Source organism: Tursiops truncatus, chromosome 1, assembly GCF_011762595.2.
Source record: "Tursiops truncatus isolate mTurTru1 chromosome 1, mTurTru1.mat.Y, whole genome shotgun sequence".
Taxonomy (NCBI): Eukaryota; Metazoa; Chordata; class Mammalia; order Artiodactyla; family Delphinidae; genus Tursiops; species Tursiops truncatus.
Window position 1 is genome coordinate 107,927,324 of NC_047034.1, and position 13,928 is coordinate 107,941,251.

General features: G+C 31.2%; 1 protein-coding gene and 1 long non-coding RNA gene across 3 annotated transcripts in view; both read right to left on the reverse strand.

Annotated features, from left to right (window-relative positions):
• SH3GLB1 (SH3 domain containing GRB2 like, endophilin B1) overlaps window positions 1-13,928 on the reverse strand; it is a 38,585-nt gene that overhangs the window by 15,248 nt on the left and 9,409 nt on the right. For both annotated transcript variants that reach the window (XM_019919635.3, XM_019919636.3), the window contains exons 3-5: window positions 11,183-11,311; window positions 8,898-9,031; window positions 7,357-7,449 (exon numbers count right to left, since the gene is read on the reverse strand). In XM_019919635.3, the coding sequence (XP_019775194.1) occupies window positions 7,357-7,449; window positions 8,898-9,031; window positions 11,183-11,311 (356 nt within the window). The remainder of the gene's footprint in view (window positions 1-7,356; window positions 7,450-8,897; window positions 9,032-11,182; window positions 11,312-13,928) is intronic.
• On the reverse strand, window positions 1,109-7,327 carry LOC141275716 (uncharacterized). The gene is made up of 2 exons (XR_012323963.1): window positions 3,782-7,327; window positions 1,109-2,110 (listed from the first exon to the last, which is right to left on the reverse strand). It is a non-coding gene; the product is annotated as an uncharacterized lncRNA (long non-coding RNA).

The following is a 13,928-nucleotide window of genomic DNA, read 5'->3' on the forward strand; positions in this document are numbered from 1 at the left end:
AGTCTAATGTCCCAAACCACCTCTACTTCTGACACTTTTAACTGATCATAATAATTAACCTGAGAGGCTGAGGTAACTGAAATTAGGTTCAGCATAATTAATTTACTTAGGAAGAAAATAATCCATTTTAGAAAGACAAAAAGGGTTTAAAGAAAGACAATGAATTTAAAGAGTTTTTATTCTGTCCTCCAGAAGATCTCATTCCCCAACTTAATTTTACAATTAAGACAGAGTTCTAGGCAAAGATCTTCTACTGCTTAGAACTACTGTTACTGGGCTAACTGATCTAGAACATAGCTTGGGTTAGAGAAGCAAGAAGAGTTCTTTTAGGATGTAAGCTGGAAAAAGGGCAAGAATGTGTTGGTTTGTTTTATCAGGACTGGGCAACTTATTTTAAGCCAGAAATTTTGGCCAAGCTTCTGAGGCATTTGCTATGACAATCTTGGTCAGTGTTACCTACTTTTTCTAGGGGCTTAAATCTTAAAATATTCCAGGAATATGCAGTTTTTATTTATTTTTATTATTTATTTATTTATTTTTTTGTGGTACGCGGGCCTCTCACTGTTGTGCCCTCTCCTGTTGCAGAGCACAGGCTCCGGACGCACAGGCTCAGCGGCCATGGCTCACAGGCCTAGCCGCTCTGCGGCATGTGGGATCTTCCCGGACCAGGGCACGAACCCATGTCCCCTGCATCGGCAGGCGGACTCTCAACCACTGCACCACCAGGGAAGCCCTGCAGTTTTTAAATTATACATTTTTAAATTATAAAAATGACAGAAGTGAGAATAGAGGAAAAATATATCCAGAAATCCATTTTGATATATTTTAAGCTTTTTTCACACATACAAACATAATGTTTCATGAGTTTCTTGCCATTACATCAACTATTTCCAAAATTTGCAGAAACTGAAGAATCAAATCAGAAATTTTTTGGTGTACCTGTATGCTAACCAAAGTGGAAGAGACCCTGGCTTTCTTGATCAACCTATTTTCTCTTCTACGTTACTCTGCCCCCTTTTCACGCTAGACATTCAGGAAGAAATCAGAGGCCAGGGTGTAACCATAACTAAGTTGATGAATGGATTCCACAAAGAGGGGTGAGAGCATAAGTCAAGAATTTCACATTGGATTTCCAAGTTATGCTCCACAACCTATTCATGAAACAAGACTGTATAGTTAGCAATCCTACAAAGTCAGAAAATAAGAAGTTGAAGTTTGTAAAACTACTTAATATTCAGGGGCCCAATTAATACCTGCCCTCAATCCCCAGCACTGTCCTCAACTCATGGTCAGATTCTGAACATGAGAAGTAAATTAAAAATGCTTCTGAAGACCTCAAATAGCACTTGAAACAAATCTGCACTAAAGTCATAATTTTATTCCTTATTCCTTGCTTTAGGTATTCTCCCAGCCAAGAACAGATTAGAAATGGTAGCACAGGCAGAGAGACTGGCAGTAGCAGTAATATGGACAGCTTCTCAAAGTGACAGTCTGACACTGAAGGAGGAGACAACATACTTCAAAAACAAAGGATCCAACGGTTGCACAGTACAATAACGGATATTCATAATAATGACTAACTGTAATGAAGTTAAATATATGCTATCCGGTATTTAATTTTTTACAAATATTTTCAACTAAAATGACAGAAATATTAGCTTTAGTGTTGTAGAGAACAAGCTTCAGTTACCTTGAAAATTCATTTGTGTGACATGATATATATTCACTTCTCTGAAGATATAGGACATTGTGTTAACTATATTTTAGATAATTATCATATGAATAAACCAAGTATTATTTAAAAACTGTCTTCTGACAAGGCGTTGTAAGGATTACCACTTAGTATAACAGCTATCTAGTATTTATTAGAGTGTGTGCAAACCACATCTCTGCAGCATTGTTCTATTACTCTGTGGAACTACTACTAGCCAAACAGATCTGAGCTTTCCATAATAATTTTCAGATTTTATAAGATACAGTAACAAAGACTGTGATTGGCCCCATAGTTGTTGTCCAATAAAGATTTACTGAATAAATGACAATTAAATTCTTGTTTCATAATTCTGTAGTTTAATGATTTACTTACTTTTGTCACTTCCTCTGCCCAAATCTAGCCAGCATTAAAAATTAGAGAAAAATATAGAGCATGAAAGTTGGAATTTAACATTTTCTACAACTTACTATAGAAAAATGTAAATATTTTAATTTACATGGCATACTCTCTTTTTCCAGAATCACATTAACAGATTAAACACAGTAATAATTAAATCAGTAGAGATTAATATACTGTGAAAGTATGCCTTCATATGTATCAATACTATTGATTTTTGAATCTTATACTAATTCTATAACTTAATAACAGTTTTCCAAAACTGGGAATATTTAATGCCTCAGTTCTAGTATTCTCATCAGTAAAATGAGAGGTTTAGAGTATATGATTTCTAATTTCTCATTTAGGTCCAAAATTCTGCAATTTTAGTAAGTTATAATAAAGCAAGGATAAATGGACACTAAATGTTGATTTAGCCATGGTGGGGGGCACAATGAACTTGAGATATAATGAACTTAAAATTACCAGAGTTAAATACATCGTACTATAAGTAGATGACCTAACTAGTAAAATAAATGCCTAATAAATGAAACAAAGTCTTGCTAACTGTTTAGGGTATTTTTACCTAAGATTAAAAAAAATATATGATTTATATGCTAAATTACCAATGACTGAAACAGTTTCACAGTTCTCATTTACCTACATACAGATAGGACAATGGAAATAAATGAATGCATTCTCTTGCTATCTAAGGAAAGCTCTAATTTAGCCAGGGCTTCAATAATTATAGTAGTTTAAAAAAACAAATGCATTTTACATATTCTGTACAATAATCTTTTCTATTACATGTTTTTTCCCCTCCTTTTAGTTCAGTGCTAATGAAATAAAAGTAGTCAATTGATTTAACAAATAAAAACTGTCAATTATTTATTACTTATACGGCAGAGTCTATGCTACTTCTATGGCAGTAATACACCCAGGAGTATTATACCAAACACTGTATCTATAAATCTTTATTGGCTAACATTTATGAATTTTGGGACTATGTTCAGATTTCTATCTTGTTAAAAAATTAAAAACACTTAACATCTCAAAAATTTCCTCAAATCAAGCTCAATAATATACAAAGGATATTACAGAATAACATTCTGTAACATTCTGTAACATTCCCAATTCAAAGCTATCACTATTCTGCAACTCTCCTAAGTGAATTAACACTGGACAGGCTTCCACACTACAGAAATACCTAAACTACTGGGGTTTGTCTTGGCCTGGAATTGCAGAAGAAATTAATTCTATGCTGAATTTGGGTGAAAATTAAGGTAAACACTGAAGGTACTGTGAAGCAAAGTAAATCTGTACATCTTATACATTTCTTTAAGTTAAGTAAACTTTGTTAATTTTTTTTGCCAACAGTGAAAATATGAAGTGCCAGCTAAATTAACATCTTTTATTATGTATAAAAGGCACTATATATTTATGTGTAGTATAAATACATGTAAATATTTATGTATTTGTGTATATATTCAGACTCTAATTTGGCACAGCTGAATTTGGCAATTAGAACACAATTTCTTTTCTTCAAGTTCCAATATTTCTTCAGCTAGTATTCTCTGTATTTTTTGTTAGACTAATGAATGTATGGCTTCAACTACTTTAAACTTTATATGTAGATAATAGCAAGAGAAGGCACTTTATTCAAGATGTAGAAAACACGGTAGGCCAACAAACCTTCAGCCATTTTACATGCAGGAAGTTGAGCATGTAAGAGAAATTTACCATAATGTTATCTCCTTCAAGGCGTGCTGAGTTTAGTTGCTTAAGTGCATAGGTAAGAGACAAAGAACACATTATACCAATGAACACAGTAAAACAAGTTACTTCTGCACACTAAAGAACACACAAACAAGTATTAAGAACCGATAAAATGGTCTTCTACTTAAAAAAAAAAATCCAGCTACGGAATTTCATATAATGGTACCTGTTCAATTTTTTCAAAAGACTGAATTTTCAAAGATAAAAAACATGGTTGATGCTTGATTTTAAATTAGAATTACTTAGGGAAAATGCATCACTTTAAAAACTGCCACAATTTCCTAAATTTTTATTAAATTTTTACCTATGAAAGCCATTCTGCCTACCCACAATTTCCCTATTCAAAGATCATTTCTATTTTATTAATGTATGATGCCTTCAACCATGTTCTCTTTCAATCAGTCTCACAGGTCTTAGCATACCCTGAAGAAATATATGAAAGGCATGTCAATCCTTGTATTTTTAATAAACTTTAAATTCTAATATATGTACATTTAAGTTAAGGTTATATGATGGTGCTATAAATTCACTCAGTTTGCAGATTAAAGACATAGACTGCTGTGGAAATGCTTAAGTGGGCAGAGGGACATACTTGTTATGTTACTTGAAAATGTATTTTCCATCATGTTTGGATACCCAAAAGTAACAGACGTCTAAACCTCTCAATATCAGAGAGCTTTGAAACCAGATGATTTTTTTCTTCCCATTAGCAACACTCTAAAATGATTTTTTAAAAAGTTTATATAGACTAAGTTAGGTTAAAAACGTCAGTGCCTTATAACTTAAATGCATAAGTTATATTTGTTTTTGCTTCTCTGATATAAGTTTTATACTATTTTCAAAGCTGTACTTTATTCATTGTAAAATATTCAGGGAGGTTTTCTCTTTTCTGCTCAATTGGTATATTTTTGAGAAATGTCTTTGATGCTGCTTTACCATTCTTCAACACATTAACTAATAAAACAGATTAGTAAAGTAGCAATATTGAATACAGGCAGAAATATTTTACTGGTATGGCAAAATCACCAAAAAATTCAATCTACTATAGCAGATTGTAAACTGAGGGCAGCAGAGATTTTGCACTATTTATATATGAACTCCTTCTCAGCAAAGCACCTTGTACAAAATTAGCATTCAGTAAATCTAGAATTTAAAAACAGGTCACAAGAAACTAGTGAACAAATTTTTAAAAAAGTGCTGACATGCACAGGTCCCAAATCTTACTTACAGAGGAACAACTAGTCACAAAACAATCCGAGGAAATTTACAAAGAAGTAAAATCAAAGAAAGTCTGAGGTTAGAGTAACCTCCTCAGCCACCAACTAGGAGCAGGAAATGTGTCAAAGAAGAAAAAAAAAGGAAAAACAAACTCCTAGTGGTTTCAATTTTTCTGTATTCTTCAAGTAAACGGAAGAGAAATACAGAGAAAAAAAATCACAAAATATAGGCATGCCTCAAGGCTTTATGTGATAACAAACTAAGAGGGCTTTTCCTTTCCAAAGTATTTCAGACTTACTGCTATAAAGTTTGAAGAAAAACAAGTTGGTTATCTAGAGGGAAAGAACACAACTAAAATCAGGAAATGTGAATTTTTGTCTAGACTAATATTTTTAATATTTGGCTACAGTTAAATTTTGTTTAATGCAATATATAAATTCTAGAAAAGCTGTGTACAAACGTAATTGTTGAAAAATTCATTTGTATAAACTTTTATTTTTAAATGTAAATTCTCATGGAAAAAATTTTGTCCTCAATAATACACAGCACAGAAAATCTGTCAACATCTTTTCTGGATATATCAAAAGGAATTATCTCTCAAAATTTGTCTACTATTATATTTGGTTCCTACACATTTTAATAGCAGTGGTAAAATAATTTAGAATACATAGGACCTGGTATACTGTTAAATTTATGAACTCTCTGGCACTTTTCCAAGTAAAATGTAGACTATCATTATTCTGTAATAGTGTTTGTTAAAGAAAGTTTTGTATTCTTATTCCATAATCACTGGCCACATATAGACATTTCAAATAAAGATATTCTGTTCTAACATTTATTTCCAAATGATCCTTATTTAACATTTTTACTGATTATGAAATTTGTATCTTAAAAACCAATTCATATTTTGCTATATAAGTTTATTGTTAGCAACTTAGAAATTAATATCCTAATTTAGAGTCTCTTGCCATCTATGGTATTCATCTGTAAAGTTCTAATTCTGCAAAAAGCTTGTTTAGGGAAGTTAAGCCGTTCCTTATGATGATGTCATCATAAATTCTGAGGTGAACTAGCCAGTGATTTTGAAATTAATGTCTTGTCAAAGATAGCTCTTCTACAGCAGTTGCTAATACAGAATCTCCAAAAGGAGAACTGTCTAGAAGAAAATAATTTATTCTGCTCATACAAGGTGTTGGGTAATCTCATAAGACAACACTGTCCAACACCAAGTTACCAGTTTTAAATTTCACTCTAAACCAAGTCTCAACCTTTTCTTTCCCAAAACAAGAGAGCCACAATAGACTTCTACGAGCACCATGGTAATATGCTCCTAAGGCAATGATTCTTGACGATAGTAGTGGTAGTGAGTTGGGAACAGAAGGCAGTGGGAATGTGACGTCTCTTAACAACACATATCCCTTAGCTCAAGAATGAACTTGTTAGCTTCATCTAATAAATTCATACTTGTTTATATTGTACTATCTTAAAGGTGCTCCAATTCAAGCTGATTAATCTCTTCAAACTTTGGAAAAGAGATATAAACTATATAAATATTAGATTAAATCAGAAGCTTATAAATAAAATCTTTAAAGTTATTAAAGTTATATATATATCCTCACATATACATATATATAAAATCATTGAACTACTATATTTAATATATACCCACTTAGTCTTAAAAGACTACTCTGAGATTGATTTTTATAAAAAATATACCAGAACTAATTTATCCAAACAGGTTTCCTCCCCCTTCAAAATAGCCACCTGGGACTCCATGTTGCTGCTATCTGAATAGTTTTGGAACTATTCTTGGTGACAACTCCTTCGGTCAGTTTGAGTCCCATGTGGAAAGGGAGTCACATCTAATTTTTAAGCTACACATAAGCATTCTCAAACTTGATTCATTCTTATCTTAATTACTATCTGTTTTTCTATTTCAAATATAATAAATCTATTTCCAGAAGACTTATTTTCCATCACCGCTGAGGTTATTCAAAAAATATGACACAGCTTTAGGAGCTCTTATAATTTTTGTTTTTTAGCAACAAGTATATCACTAAAATAAGAATATTGCCTCCTGATATGACTACTTTTCACTGATTTGAATGTATTAAGTTCTGAAAAGTTTGTTTAAAAACACAAAAACAATACTCTAAAGTCATATTCTAGTCTTAATGATAGATTACAGCTTGCATGTTATATGAGTGAAACCTTTTACAAGTCTTAAAGTTATTAACCTCAAATACTCTTCTATTAAAAAAAACACTACTTACTGATGCTCTAGTTTCTGCAGCTTTTGCCTTTTTTAGTCTGGTTTTTGCAGCATCCAAATCCAGTCTCTTATTTTGTAATAGTTTCCTTTCTTTCTATAAATATAGGAAAGAAAAAAAAAGCCTAATGATGCTAAAAATCCAGTAAGAGCATACACATTTAAGGTATTATTCTCCATTAAATATATGAATCATCTGATAAAGATCTATGATTACAAAATTGGCTATAAAGTGACGATTCAGGCATCTGACTCCATTTTCTCACTATTTCCAATTTTAAAATGATAGAGACATTCTAGATATCTGGGAAAGATGGCAGGTGATGGCAGAAACAAAAGAATATTAGTTTTAATATTCTGTGATTTTGCCCTTCCAGGGAACATTTGGCAATATCTTCTTTGTTGTCACAATTGGGGTAGGGATGTTACTAGCATCTACTGGGTAGAAGCCAGGGACGCTGCTACACATCTTATAATGCAGTATAGCTCCCACAACAAAGAATTATTCAACAGATAATCTAGGAAGCGCCTATGGTGAAGAAGGTAGAGGGCCCAGGGCAAAGCTCCTTGAAACTCTGTGCCACAGCAACAAAAGCAACTCTATTACTACGAAAACAGAATTTCAAATTTATAGAATGAATAATGAACAAACATTAGTATGATATCTTAGAATTAGTACGATATCTTAGAATTCCTCACGGGAACATCAAGCTTCTTTATAACAGGTAAGTTTATAAGAATTCACTGTTTGCTTTATTAGTTCTTAGAATTCATATATTAAATATCATCCTATTGACAATCTAATATCTTTTCAATTGTATTTCAGCTTTGTGGTTTTTCCTTTGTCTCAGGCCAAACACTTTTTATTCACAAATTCATTGTAAACATATTGAGTTTCAATAATATTTTGTAATAAGAAATCTTCAAATTAAGTTTGAAGTAGTATTTACAATAAAGAGCAGTCTTGCAACAATCTTAGGAAAAAGATATTCACCTAGAACTCCACTCTCCATCACTTAAAAAACAAATTAAACCAAAAAAATAATAGATTAACAGATTAGGTTTGGGAAAGTGAAATTTTTTTCTTTATTTCAGCAATAAAACACAGCTGTGTGAAAAGAAGATAATAGACTTCTAGGGATACAAAAAGACAGAAAGGCTAATAGCCAGGAATATAGCTTCCAGTAATTGGGATTCTGGCTCCCAGTTTAAATGAACAGCTATATGGCTATACTGTGGTGATAAATTGTGCCGTATTTTAATAATCATTCCAGGAACTTCTCTATAGATTTTAGTGCTGGTAACGAACAAGAATGGATGTAAAGACACCTCAATAACACTACAGGGACACAAAAGTGGAGTCCGTATCATTAATAGTCCTTTATTTTGGTTAGTTTTGTGTTCTGCTGGAATATGCATCTAACTAGATTATTTAATTTTTCTAATCTGCTACATCTACAAAGTCATTAAGAGGGCAAATTATTCATTAAAAACTAAGTATATACCTAAATTATTTTACTAAAAAATGAACATTTTCCAACTCACAGCAATTGTTTTGTAATCTCCTTCTATAAAGTTTCTTAAAGGAGTGAGAAAATTTAAGGCTGATGTTTGAATCAGCTCTCTGTCTGCTGTTCCAATTCGTTTTTGTGTTTCTCCACATTTAATAAGGGCATTACCTGCAAAGGAAAAAAGTTTGGTTTTTTTTTTTTTTTTTTTTACCATTGTCTGGTAATGTCAGAAAATCATGTTAAGATAAATCAGCATTTGATCTGCCTTAAAGTCAGTTGTCACTTGTTTACTTAAGTAAAAATCAAATAAAATTAACTGTAGTTAAGGTAGTTTTATTTTGAAAGTAAATTTAAGATTATAAATATCAAAATGAAAATGACAAAGGTGAACTCCTTATCATAGCATAGTTTATTGTACCAACTCTACCAATGGGACAAAAGAGGAGAGATACACTAAGAAATACTTATGGTCACAGCTCAAATAGTGTAGATATATTTATAAAAGTATAATTCTTAAAATATTTTAATAAGTAGATAAAGTCAAAATTCTTTTGTTTCTGTATTTATACACTTACCTCGTGCCTATAAATAAGAGTATATATTTGTATCTTAAGTTAAAAAAAAAAAAAAAACCTATGTTTTGCAGCACATATACCCTAATATTTAAATAGGACAAATTCAGTAGAAAATAGAGAAAAAGAAAGAGAACCACAAGATTGGTTCTACTTCCAGTTCTACCTCTAATAAGTTTTAGTTCTGTGGATCTTAATTCCTTCATTCTCAGATAAAATTAGATCTGATTGATAAGGAAGGTAATAATATAATGTAGTTAAGAGCTCAATTTCTGGATACAGATCTACATTTGAATTACTAGCTGTGGATGAACTATGTAACCTCTCTAAGACTCAGTTTCCCTGTCTTTACACAGAGATAATAGAATTTACAAGTAGGATATAAGTGAGGATTTACCAATACATATATTGTACAGTGTTTAGCCCAATTCCTGAAATATTCAATTACTAATTTATTACTAATACTAATCATCTATTACTAATACTATTATCAATTATTAATAAATAGATTCACAAAGCCCAATTCAAATAATCAGGGTACATTCAATGGAATTATTAGAAGTGCAAACAGATTAAGCAGGTTAAAAAGGAAAAAATTTAGAAGCTTTCTGAATGTTCATGCTCCACTAGGTCTTCAGCTTGGTGAAGGAAAGGGCTGGGTTTTCACGTACCTTTATGACCCCAGCATCTAACTGAGTCTGGCACAAGAAGGCAATAACAAATCTGATCGACATATAAAGTTTTTGTAAAATTTACAGTTAAAATTTAGAAGTCAAAGTATAGAAATTTTAAGCATTTTCAGACTTCTGAAAGAATTATATTTTGAAGAACACAATGTAATAGTTTCAAAGTTGTACAGCTATAAGCCAGTTAATGGATTAATAGCATTCGTTACACAGTACTTAGGTTATTTCCATCTGACATAAATACTACTAAAACTAAGTTAATTTAGTCCCAGAATTTATGTGCTATTTCATAAATCAGAACTATATACGTAGAAAATCACTTAATTTACCTATCATTTCATATCTAAATAAGGACAAATTTCTTGCAGAAGTCTTAATAAAAAGAATTATTAGCCATGAAAAACAGGAAAAAAGCTATAGAAATCTGAAATGGTCTTATGTTCTGAGAAAATTAGATTTGAGGGGTAATCATATATAACTGAGCTTCAGAGTTATACATTAAAAAAGTCACTACAGCAACTAAAAAAAGCTGGCATAACTGTGAAACGTAATAGAAAATTTAAAGTATATGAGGAAAATAGAAATAAAATGTCATCCAAACATCGAGAGATAACCATTGTTAACATTTTTGTGGTACTGACATTACTTGGGTAATAAAAGCACTAGTTCAAATACTTAGTATGTGCCAGGTACTTTATTATAGAAATAAATCCTCAAGAAACCTTACAAAAGAAAAATCAACTAGAAGAGACATATATAAACAGAGACTGCAATGTATCACAAAAAGTACAACAGAGGTGCCGCAAGATTCAATGGGAATACCTATTTAGACATAAAAAGATGTGAATTCTCAGAATATATGCTTAAATATATTAAATACTAAGTTACACTGTATATATTTAGTGGTCACCTACATTTGTCACTGCATCCAAAATTTTAAGACAAAAAAATTGAATTTAAAATTGATTCTACTAATATTAGGTAAATGTTAATGATGTCTCTAAGTAGTAAAAATCTAAGAGTAAAGATATCTCTTAGCAGACCTTTTGCCTTTCACTTACCATAAGCTGTTCCAGGGCCAAACTCAGTCCCTGCATCAATCATATATTGTCCCAAAAGTTCTGGGTTGTTTATACGACTTGGAGCTTTTCTATCCAGTTTCTCATAAACAAATTCTTCTATCCTGGCATCTAGGAAAAAGGTTTAAAATTACCAATGATTTCAAAAAGCTAAGCTATTTGAAAGATTGTTTTGTTCCCCTACTAGACATTTATTACCTTGTAAAATAAACATGAAATTAGTATGCTTTCAAGTATATATCTTAATATATAATTTTTCATTTGCATGTTAAGAGTATTACATAACTCTAAGAAACTTATATTTTAAAAATCTGATAAAATATTTTGGCACAAAAATATTTAAAATAAAGTAAAACTATTATGAGTATTTTATAGGATTTTAAGTTCCAGCAAGGGTTGGTATTCCTTTAATATCTAGTGAAGTTGTCTTTGCCCCATTCATATACTGTCTAATTTTTAACTTTGAATATATGTACACAATTTTAAAATCAGGGATTTCCAGCTATAAAAATACGGATATAAGGTACCTAAGAAAAATCAAAGAGTCACATACTTCTGCCACTATTATTTTGATTTAGTTTGCTCATATGCTCAATCTCCCTCTTAGAGGCTAAATACTGGGAGTTTAAGGAATGGAACAATAGGATTTGGAATAGTCTACAGAGATCAGCAATATGATTCCTTGGCTTAATTTTATTTAATTATGTTTAAAGTATATAAATATCTGAGCACTCAAAAGATTTCATCATTAAAAATAAGTTTAAAATACAAAAGGTTAAAAGCAATAATAGGAATTAGCATAAATGAAAAGGAAAAAACATCTGTAAGATCTGAATAAACACTTGGTTATCATAATATTTAAGAAATTCACATTTACACTGCTGCCCAACAGTGAGATATTTCAGAGACAAATAAGAAAAAAGTCAAAGTTCCAGACTTTTCAGAAACAATGATTAAACATAAAATTACAATCCAAAAAGAATCTCAGTTAAATAGGGTTCCTTCTAAGCACCTCACATAACTCCTCCACAAGTGAAAGTGTCACACAGTACACTGAAAATTTCAAAAATAAGCTGAACCAGTAATAGAAACACTTCAGGAGTTGGCAAAAGTGCTAATTTTCATACATAAAACAGGCTGTTGGAACAATACTCGCTTTTGTGGTAGACTCTGGTGCAGCATCAGAAGAGTTTTTAAGCAGGAATTTAAAAACCTTTCAATTAGTTAAAATCAAAATGAGTCAGTTCAAAACATAGCCACTGAGAAGATATTAACTAAATTGCAGAACTTCATTTTCTGACCGTGAGAGTGATTCTTATCTTTGCCATCTATCTATTTGGTCAAAAATTTAAAGTTGAATCCCATGTTGATTTCATTCAGTTAAAAAAAATTGGTATATTTTAAATAAATGTTTCATTTCAATAGGGCATTAAAAGGTCATCATAAAATCTTAACAAAAAATGCAGGCAATTCTTCTATAATACAATGTATATTTGTGAAAAATCCTAGGATCTGAAAAATCATGCACTAAAAGTAACAGGGCTTACAGGAAAAAGAAGGTTAGGTCTGACTACTCAAAATCTGTGTAACTTTATAATGAGAGCATAAATAAAACACAAAAAAAATTCTGTTACTACTTTAGACTTAAAACACTAATGTAAAACTGTATTATATGAGCCATTGTAACTCCCTTCTACCGACATCATTCCCGTTTACCAGTTGAGTGTGAGCTTATTTGCCAATCACAAAAACATGTTGTAGAACAGACTATATTATTTAAGGAACTAAGGATAGAGCAAGAAACAAGAGGAAAAATGTCTACTACTTTCTTTTCTCTTTCTTTCTTTTTTTTTAAGATACCATGGTATATTATTTAAGTAGCCTTAAATGAATAAGAAATAACACATAGTGTCCAAAAACAACAGGCCTCACTCAAAGTGTAAAAGGACTATTTTAAAAAGTCACCACAATTTAACTAAAATAGCACAGTATTACTAATATTTTGTACAGTGCTTGAGGTTTACGTAATAGCAACAAAGTTTAAAGCTTGGAACTTTAAATTAGTAACAAAGTAAGTTTATGGCATTTCACAACATGGTCACAATAACACTGGGGAAAAGGGGAAGGAAAGCAGGCATTGTTATTGTTGTTTTTGTCCTTCAGTTTTGATCTGTAAAACTCAGGGTGTCAACACACCTGGTTCTAGTTCAAGTTCCACTTCTAATTAGCTATGCTACACTGAACAAAATGCTAACTTGTGAGTTTCAATTAAAACAATTATTATGCACCTTATTTGCCACCTTATTGACTTAGGTGATCTGAAAAGCTTTATGATGCTGTCTGAAAATCAAATGGAATAATTTATGTAAAAATGTAAAACTTAACATAAACATAAATAGTTGGTAACTACTTAAGTTTCTATATAATTTTTCCTTAATTACTAGGGACAATTCTTCCCTGGATGAGAAAGGAAGATTAATTTATCTACACAGGCTTTCATAACTCTTAAAATTCAAACTCACTGCCTGAAATTGAGTTTTCAGGAGGATTCTACAGAGGCCTGAAAAATGTTACTTGTCAGTTTGTTAGAGGGTATACAATGACGTGTTTATCACCCTCTTCTTCACCAAAAGTACACACACAAAATAATTATAGACCCCAAAGCCATAACCAAAAAATGTTTTCCAAGAGCCATTAAAACTTTTTTAAAAAAACATTAAAAAAAACC